At 31.3% G+C, this 10,085-nt stretch overlaps 2 protein-coding genes across 10 annotated transcripts; one reads left to right on the forward strand and one right to left on the reverse strand.

The window, feature by feature from the left end:
* Window positions 1–54: 54 nt before the first annotated feature.
* LOC107899489 (uncharacterized) lies at window positions 55–4,758 on the forward strand. Of its 9 annotated transcripts, none has more exons than XM_041091170.1 (8): window positions 55–445; window positions 792–941; window positions 1,730–1,759; window positions 1,897–1,947; window positions 3,100–3,246; window positions 3,836–3,974; window positions 4,094–4,182; window positions 4,349–4,758. In XM_041091170.1, the coding sequence occupies exons 3-7, from the start codon at window positions 1,757–1,759 to the stop codon at window positions 4,096–4,098; spliced, it is 345 nt and encodes a 114-aa protein (XP_040947104.1). In that variant the 5' UTR covers window positions 55–445; window positions 792–941; window positions 1,730–1,756; the 3' UTR covers window positions 4,099–4,182; window positions 4,349–4,758. The 9 variants fall into 9 exon arrangements, with proteins under 9 accessions (XP_040947104.1, XP_040947100.1, XP_040947099.1 ...); XM_041091165.1 differs by having other exon boundaries at window positions 80–445; window positions 792–1,759; window positions 4,349–4,363; window positions 4,441–4,758; XM_041091169.1 differs by having other exon boundaries at window positions 84–445; window positions 4,441–4,758.
* Window positions 4,759–8,060: 3,302 nt separating this feature from the next.
* On the reverse strand, window positions 8,061–9,487 carry LOC107899488 (cytosolic sulfotransferase 15). Its single transcript, XM_016825213.2, has one exon. The coding sequence runs from the start codon at window positions 9,191–9,193 to the stop codon at window positions 8,180–8,182; it is 1,014 nt and encodes a 337-aa protein (XP_016680702.2). The 5' UTR covers window positions 9,194–9,487; the 3' UTR covers window positions 8,061–8,179.
* Window positions 9,488–10,085: the final 598 nt, after the last annotated feature.

Consider the following 10,085-nt stretch of genomic DNA (forward strand, 5'->3'; position numbering starts at 1 on the left):
AAGACAAGCAATAACGGCGTTTTTATAAAAACGCCACGAAAATCATTTAACTTTAAAAAATGGCACCATTTTACCCCAAAAGTTCCCCCTTGAAATCCTTAATTTCCCATGGCCGACAATATTTTCTCAGTTGCCACTCTCCAACAAACACTCTGCACTCCCATGGCTGATGAAACCCCAAAGGCCACTGCACAGCCTCTCACTCCCTTCTCCGCCGTGAATTAACTAATATTTAATTTGGTACAAAAATTAAGTATCATTTAGTACCCTTATGATTATTTGTAATAATACACTCTGTTCTTGCACCTTTTTTACAACTGAGCTTCTTATGATTGAAATGCGGGAGACGAAAAGAAAAATATCTTCGTTGCCTTTTGGCCTTGATCTGATTTTTTGATTCCCTTGCAAATCAAATTTCTAGGCTTTTGATCTCTGCTTCAAACAGGTATACATGAAATTTTTTTTTTTTCTTCAGTTTTCTCATTGTTTTATTGTGTTTACTGGGTTTTAACTTTTTGCTTGCTTTTGAGTCTTAGATCTGCTATATTTTTTCAGTGTTTGATCATTTTGTTCATTGTTTTCACTTTAAAATCCCTTTATTCATGATTTATGCTAACCTATTTCTTTGATTCTCTGTTTCCAAAGTTAATGGAATCTCTTAACTTCAACTATTAGTTCAAAAGTTAATCTTTTTCTATGCAAAAAACAAGCATGGGAATTTCTTTAAATTCCTTGATTTTTTTTTCATTTGAATCATTTTTATCAATACCCATTAGTTTGGATTATTGCAGTTCTTAGCAAAAAATGGGTTATATAGGATCACATGGTGTACAAGCTTTGAAAAGATACAAATACAGTGGTGTGGATCACTCTTACCTTGCTAAATATGTATTGCAACCCTTTTGGAGTCGTTTTGTTAACTTCTTCCCTCTTTGGATGCCGTAAGTTCTTTGGATTTTTATTATTATTTTAGTGCTTTAAATAATCATAGTTTTCATTTTGTTAGTGTTGTTTATCTGTTTTGAAGCTCTGGTTCCTATATACACTTGTTTTGACAGTTGCTAGTTGATTATGATATTGATAGAGAGCTGAACCTTGAGGAATGGGGGTTGAAAGTAATATTATATTTAAATAGGGTTTAAATTGAATATTTTATAGTTGGAGGGGACTAAATTTGGTATTAGTCCATTTAATCAAGGGGAGCCAAGGCCCCCTTTGTGTGAAAGTAATTTTGTCATCTCTATTTATGCTTTGAATAACCATAGTTTTTATTTGCTGCTTCATTTTGTTAGTGTTGTTTACTTGTTTTGAAACACTGGTTCCTATCTATACATGTTTGAGTGTTGCTAGTGGATTGTGATATTTGACATAGAGCTGAACTTAGAAGAAGGGAATGGAATTATCAATGTGGAAGCAGAGGCGAAGCTAGAAATTTGGTTTTGGGGGGTCAAAATAAAATTTTAAAAGTTTGGGGGGTTGAAAGTAAACATTATATTTGATTAGGGTTTAAATTGAATATTTTATAATTGGATGGGACTAAAGTTGCTATTAGTCCATTTAATCAAGGGGGGCTAAGGCCCCTGCCTTTCCCCTTAGTTACGCCCTTGTGTGAAAGTATAAGTTTTAAACGCTATATCATGCTTCATTTGAGCTTTAAGTATCTGCCTGTTTTTCAATGATATTTGCCGGCACTAACATATTTATGTTTCTATATGTGTTTGCTACTCAGCTGGTTGTTCTTTTTTCCAGACCAAACATGGTATGTAATGCTTACTACTTCTAAATTGTGATTTTCTATTAACATACAAACTCAGACATGCTTATACATGTATATGCATGTTTACTACTACACCTGATTTATTTGATTACTAAATTGGTATGCTTTTGTTTCTTAAGATAACACTTACAGGATTTATGTTCTTGGTTACCTCAACAGTGCTTGGTTATGTGAGTAACGAGCTCTCTTTCTATCCTTCTCTCCGCAGTTTCTTCATTGTTGTATTTATTTTGACTTTTGGTCCCTAAGTCAAATCCTTTTTGGCTTAAGATGTCGTGTACAAAAATTAAGTATCATTTAGTACCCTTATGATTATTTGTAATAATACACTCTGTTCTTGCACCTTTTTTACAACTAAAGCTTCTTATGTTTGAAACGCGGGAGACGAAAAGAAAAATATCTTCATTGCCTTTTGGCCTTACTTGATTTGATTTTTTGATTCCTTTGCAAATCAAATTTCTAAGCTTTTGATCTCCGCTTCAAACAGGTATACATAAAAAAAAAACTTTTTTTCTTCAATTTTCTCATTGTTTTATTGTGTTTACTTGGTTTTAACTTTTTGCTTGCTTTTGAGTCTTAGATCTACTATATTTTTTCAGTATTTGATCATTTTGTTCCTTGTTTTCACTTTAAAATCTCTTTATTCATGATTTATGCTAACCTATTTCTTTGATTCTCTGTTTCCAAAGTTAATGGAATCTCTTAACTTTAACTATTAGTTCAAAAGTTAATCTTTTTCTATGCAAAGAACAAGTATGGGGTTTTCTTTAAATTGATTTCCTTGAATTTTTTTTACACTTAAATTATTTTCTTTGCTTGCAGATATTTTCTTTATTAAAATTTCCATCTAATTTTTTATTTCATATTCTCTGAATACCACAGCACAGTGGCTAGGATGGCTTGCTAAATTTTCTTAAACCTCTAAACTTCCTGTACATTGATGAATTTCTTGCCACATTTTTGTGTGGAACAATTCTTCTTTTTAAATTTGAAAATAAAATAAAATAAAATACAAACTAAGTGTTGAAAGAAGTAGTCCAGCAAATTAACAATTTAGAATCTAGTTGTATCTTTTTCAGTTAGTATACTTGTATTACTTGACATCTTTCGAAGGATTGTTGTGAGAGAATACTTTATTGGGTTGTGTTCTGGATCAGGATCTTCACTTCTGCTTTAACATTTAGTTCTATTGTATTCTTTTATTGGAAGAACTAGAAAGAAATGCAGCATTGTTTTATTGTTTCAGTCATTAAAATTGGCATATATACAATTGTCTTTTTGTGTTTGATTGTTGTAATTTGTTTCATGCTTTTGTGTTCTAGGAAAAAGACTTGAAAGTCATAAGAGAAGCTGAGATTCGAGAAGAGATGTTAGACCGGGAAGCTTCACTTAGACGAGCAAGAGCAGAAGCATCTCTTTCTGATGGTATCTCATGGGGCATGGGAGAGGATGCTATTGAAGAAGTAGAGGTTTGTATTACTTAGAAACTAATATAATACTATTGAAATTTTTTAAAATATTTTATGTGATCAAAAATTTTTTTAAGAAAAAGACCCGAATTCTTTCTCCCACAATTTGGATGAGTGCAATGGCTCCTTGTTGTTTTCTTTTGGATCCACTTTATTTCGTCAGCTAGCAATCAGATAAATGTAATTAAATTTTCAAAAGGTCCTAAGATTCGCCTTTGTGCTGGCACAGAGGGCCTTTATCACATATAGAGTAATGATTTTCTTTTGAAGGATGATGGACCAAATGTTGAAGGAAATACTAGCCATAAATTTGTCTCCAATGGGTGGAGGTATAACAGGATTTATAGCAATTAGCTTGTGAATTTTGAATTCTACTGTCTAATATATCATAAAATATGAAGGTATAATGTGTCTCTGCCCTTTTCAGACCTTATTTTGTTGCAAGAGGATTATTATGACCATAGCATATTACATATATACAATAATTCGTATTATTTTTAATGCACCTCTGATGCCTATGAACTTAGACAAGCTTGTGAAGTTGTGATGCAGCAGTGTATGTGAATAAATTTTCATCACTTGCTTTCAGGTGGTTGAAAATTATAAAGATTTTGCATTCTTAGACTATGCAATAGTTGGTAGGGCATTGGACTTAGGCGAGGTTGGAGACAAAGAAGAACCTTTTGCAGAGATGGAAGACGTTTCAATATCTTTAAAGGGATATCCAGGTGCTATATTAGAATTCAAATTTATTGAACATTGAAGATTAAGTAGCTTTTATTGGGATTTGTTTTAAATCAATTTGGAGTCAATATTTGAACTGTTGAATGTTGTGCTTCCATTTCAGGTTAGCTTGAGTGCCTTTGCGTTTTTGTTCTCTGAGCTTGTTCAATACAATCAAACTCGGGTTGACAACATTGCTGAATTAGAAAGAAGGTACTTTTTCTTAATGTTTTATAGTTGAATCTCATCATTGTTGACTGATCTTGAGATCTGATTATTTCACATTAAAGCTAATATTGGGATTTGGGATGATGTTTAGTTTAGTAAATGGCTTTTCTATTGTCAATGAATCTAATATTTTTCATGGAAAATGGATCAGGCTGTAGGACGCAGGGTATGCTGTTCGGGCTCGAGTTCTTGAACTTTTATGCTGTTGGGGTTTATCTGATCATTTGGTTTTGCATCCTTTAGATATTGAAGGTGTAGTGGAGGATTCAATCTCTTCAAGCTGGAAAAGCCAAGGCTTAGCACTTCTTCAAGTGGAGTGTTATTTAATGTTGCATTCCATGGTCGTTTATCTCAGTCAGAACTTGAATTTGGTGTTATTGAAACAGGGTTTTGTAGCTACCTTGTGTACTAGCTTCTTTAACCATGATTGTTAATTATTACGTGTTTTTTATCTTCTTTTATATTTGGCCGAGTTAATATAGACCAGATGAGCTGCGAGGTAGATTGCTCATTTATTTAAACATAGTATTTTAATTCTAAATTTAAATTCATTAATTTTTATATTTAGCTTTAAAGTTAAAATTTTAATAGAAAATTTAATTTAATTAATATTTTTATCCTTAAAAGTATATAGTTTAAAGTTTAAATTTCAAAAATAAAACATAATATAATATTTACCATAGAAATAAATATTAATTAATTATTTTTAAAAGTCATGTTTTTAGCGGCGTTTGTAAATAAGTGCCGCTAAAAGTAACTTTTATAGCGGCGTTTGTATTAGAAGCGCCGCTAAAGGTCACGATCTTTAGCGGCGTTTGTGGTAAAAGCGCCGCTAAATACCATAATGGTCAAGGTGGTGCCGCCTATGGCAGACCCTCCACCAGGGTCCTGTCACTTCGTCCCCTTTTTTTTAAAACTATTTTTTTAATTTTTTTATTGTTTGTACCATTTTGGTACATAATAAAAATGTGATACTATCTTGGTATTATTTTAATTTTTTGTATTATTTTTGTAAAAAACCCGAAAAAAAACATAATAATATATCTAATTCTAACCCTAACTCTTTATTGATTTTAAATAAATTTAGTAACTCTATACACATAATCATAAATTTGACCATTAATCTTTTAATAAAAATCAAATATTTATTCAAATGTTAATTTTTAACAATGTTGGTATGACAATTCCATGTGTACTTTATGTTAACATGATATTATTTGATTTATATGTCACGTTAACAAATATTTTAAATTTTATAAAAATATTCAAAAAGTTTAAATAAATTATTAAAAAGTTCATAAAAAAAAAGATTGTCACGTGGGTTACTATGTTTAAAAATTTACTGTTTTAATCAATATTTTTTTTAAAAAATCGTTTTAGTTCTTCTTAAAAGGTTGATGGCCAAATTCAACCCCTTTTTAAAGGTAGAAGGTCAAACTTTTAATGTGAAAAATGCAATCATATAAATACATATATAAAAAAACAAATCCAATCATTTTTATGTTGTATAAGTATAGTTGTTTATGCATATAATAAGCAAACTTAAAATGATTTTACATGAGTAACAATATTACTACTTTTTGAAATTTGAGTTGAAATTAAATTTTTATATGGATATAATTATATAAAATAAAAATAATGTATTAAATTAAAAAGTTGGTATAAACATTAATAATAATTATTCTAGCAAAAATAAAAGTTAAATTCTTAATTCTTGCACAAGGACAGAGTTAGGCGGCACGGACTCAACTCTCCTTAAAGTAGAAACTTTCTTTTTTAATATTTTTATAATTTATAAAATTTTAAATTAACAGTGATAAAATTATACTTTCATCCTTAAAAATAATAAAAAATGGTTAAATATTTTATAAATTATAAAAATAAAAATAAAAAGTACATTTTATTATTCTAAAAATATACAAATGATACCTGAAAAAATATTTTAGAATTCACCCTGCCCTACACGATGAGATTGATCAAGTCCCTTAAACCTATACCAAAATGATTGAGGTAAGAGAGTAAAAGAATGGTGGTGGAGTGGCTGAGTACAAGTGAAGTCCATAGAGATTCTTTGCCTCTCAATGATGAGGATAATAACGCCTGCAAGGGGCACGTGAAGATTCAGGACCAGCTGGCGTGCACCGACCGTGCCCAAATTATTTGTCACATATGACCTACCCTGTTTGTTGTCTTCTTATCGCCACTTTTTCAGGTCTGTGGGGTTTCAACTTTCATATGGGACAGAAGTGCCTCACATATCCATCTTCATTACTTTGGCCTTTTGGCCTCATGGAGCTCAAGTTTTGTGCTTGCATCATCCTACCATTACCAACACTTGAACCAATTTCAGTACCTAGTTTTAACCCAAGACTTTTACATGTCTTTTAGCACTGGTCTTTTGGCCTTAACCCCTAACATATCCCCTTGTTTTGCCACTGTATTTATATTTTAACAAGTATTCGGGTGACACAACTCTCAAAATTTCATATAAGCAAGCCTATTAATTATAATTTATTAAATGAATATGATCTTAATTAAAATATTATTTCAATAAAATGTTTAATTTTCACATGAAAAAATTAATTAATCATATTTTATTAAATGAAAATAATCTTCAATGAGTGAAATTAAATATATCAATTTAATAAACTATTAAGTTTCCTAATTAAATATTTTACTATAAATTTAGAGCATCATAAACAAATAAATTAGTTACTTAAATTTAATAACTCATGATAAATTAATTAATTAAAGATATGGATAGTGGTGTAGGTAGAAATGAAATGTTTAAAAAATATTACATAAAATAAGTTAAATTATATAATAATTTTAAAAACTTAAAAACTCAATTTTGAAGGAAAAATGATTTGACTAACACCACTCCCGATCTAGTTGTCGAATGTAATATTCCGTAAGTCAGGGGTGTCGGGAAATATACTTTCGGGACCCCGCCTGTGCGAATTGGGTTCAAAAATATTATTATTATATTTTTGGAGATCAGTTACTTTAAAAGTGAATTGAGTGTTAATTAAATAATTTTTTTTAATTAAAGGGACTAAATCAATAGGCGATAAAAATGGGAAAGAAAACTAAAATTATAAAGAGCATAAATATCAAAGGACTTAGCAATCAAATAAACCATTACTTAAATGGGTAATGATTGAACACGGATCCCTCCCTGTATTCTCTTTCCCGTCTTTCTCTCTTTTTATTATCTTTCTTCTTCACTCGGAAGTCCCATTGTCACCATCGCTGTTGACATCAACCCCCACTCTTGCCATTCTCAAACTTTCATCCATACTAGAAGCGCAGATAAATTGGAGAAAATTTGAAAAGGATTAACTTGTTAAGGCAAGTTAGAGAGAGGACAGAACTGTACAAGGAGAGGGCTTTTCCCTTCTTCCTTTCTTGGACTGCCGATGAATCAGATTCCATGTTGTTTAAGAAGAAGAAGAAGAAGAAGAAGAAGAGAATGATATTAGAGAAAACAAGAGAAAGAAAACGGGTATAATTTAAAGGCAAATTTTTATATTAAACCTTTATATTTGCAAAGATAACGGTGGAGAGTTTTTTCGTTTGAAAATCTCGTGCAAAGTTTAAACACTCTTATTTTATCATTCTTTGGGATAGTCATATTTGACAAAGAGTTTAAATTTTATAATCATCTTCTAAGATTTATGAGTGTTTCACTTAATAATATTGCCCCTAGAGTTTAATTATACATTCTCTTTACATGTATACCCAACACTTACATATCAAATATAATGAATCTTTCAAAATTCTTTTTATGAACCCAACAAAATATAAAGATAAATTTATGTTTAATGCAACTTCATTTATTTTCACATAAAATCCACAAAACATACCTCAAAGCAATTTATTCTGATCATGATTACAAGAGAACTCTAGTACAGATTATTTATAAAGAAAATGGGAATAAAAGAGATTTCATTCCCAAAAAAGCTAGAAGACATCCCCGCGATCATGGAGAAGCAATATTGTTTGCAGTTTCGGAGAGCAGTTTAAATGTTAAACCCGAGCCATTCAATTTCTCTTGAATAAGCTTCTCCAAACATTCAATCATGAAGGGTGTGAGATAATTGCTCCAATCTCCCACTTCTCCTTTCCTAAAAAAATGTGTGTGTGGAACTCCAGAAGTATGTACGTCCTTCATGTTCACTTCCAATTCTTTCAAGTTCTCAAAGCTACAAATTTTCGCTATTTTTTCAACAACTCCTTGTTTCTCTTCATCATCTGTGAAAGGAACTCCTAAGAACATGGCCAAAATTTTCAAATGGGAATCCATATCTTCCTTAAGATCTTCAAAGTTCAAAAACAATATTTTGTTGGGGTTTTCTTGGCTTGCCTTCCAATATCCCAATACATGATCAAAAAATGGTCCATGCGCAGAGATTCCATGGTAGAACTTGTCAAAAGCTTCATCTAGTGATAGTGACTCTTGGTTTTTGTCTCGGAGCTTGGCAGAGAAAAGCCAAAGAGAAATGAACATATCCATGGGGTTTCTACATATGTAAACAATCTTACAGCCAGAATCCTTAATGGAAGTTGGCAAAGTAGCATAAGGGGCGTGGGTGGAAAAAAGCCTTGGCTGATAAGCACAAACATTTCGAAGATCAGGAAAAGGGTTGTTCAAGTAAAGATCATACTCGAAGAAACGAACAAGTTGGTGAGGGCCAAAGGTGAGCAATGGATTTTCATCCCATGGGAACTGATTGCGGTACAAAGTGGAGAAAGTCAAGGCCTTGAGCCAAGTAGTACCACATTTTGGAAAAGTAGCAACGATGATATCAGAATTAAATGCTTGAAAATGTTTCTGGAAAGAAATAAAAGCTTTTAGAACAAGAGAGGGGCACCAAAAACCTTGATAGAAATAAAGATTGGATCCTGCCCAGCCTTTCTCTTTGGGGAAGCTTTGCACCAGTTTTTTGAATTCATCATCCCAAGAGGAGTACACATCATGTGATTTTGAAACCATTCTAGCTTTGGAGATTTCTTGTGAAACTAGCACCACCCAAAACTAGTTTTCTAGATAATTTATACTAGATTTATTCATTTAAAATTATAATGGTAATAATATTTTAAAAAATAAATTCATCTCGAATTTTTAAACAGAAATTTATTAATTTATTTCATGAATAAGATAATATAATTTAGGGAAAAAATAATAAATTTTTAAATTTATTAATTTAAAAAGTTAGCCACTTTTGCATTTTACGCGATTAAGTCCTTTTATTAAATCGAGCACACAAACAATAAAATTTTCACACGAAATTTTCACACATATAAATTAACATGCTGTAGACAACAAAAATAATATTAAAATATTATTCTGACTCGAATTTGTGGTCCTAAAACCACTGTTTCGACTAGGGTCTAAACCGGACTGTTACACTTATAAGCAATCTTATACAATACGTTACAAAGACTTATGGGACGGAAATTCATCATGCTGCGAGGACTCTTAACTTTTGGAATTAAGACTATGTGTATGATTAATAAGGTTTATAGGGAACTCAACATTTAAAAAACCAATGCAATAACCAGTCACTTCATCTTCCAAGATATGCCAAAAACGCTAATAGAAAACCGCTCTTAGACCATCCAAACCCGAAACTTTTAGAGGCAACATCAACAACAAAGCACTGAAAATCTCCTATTTGGTGAATGGTCTATCTAAATCGGCATTCATCGAGTTTATGATACACCTATCAACGCCCAAGAGAATATCTTCATCATCAATAACACCCTGTGTGGCAAACAAATTAACAAAATAATCATGTGTAATCCTTCCCACTCTCACATCCCCTTCCACAATCCGACCATCACTGTCTTCAATACAACTAATTCTATTCAGCCGCTTCCATTGA

This window comes from Gossypium hirsutum, chromosome D04, assembly GCF_007990345.1.
Source record: "Gossypium hirsutum isolate 1008001.06 chromosome D04, Gossypium_hirsutum_v2.1, whole genome shotgun sequence".
NCBI classification, from domain to species: Eukaryota; Viridiplantae; Streptophyta; class Magnoliopsida; order Malvales; family Malvaceae; genus Gossypium; species Gossypium hirsutum.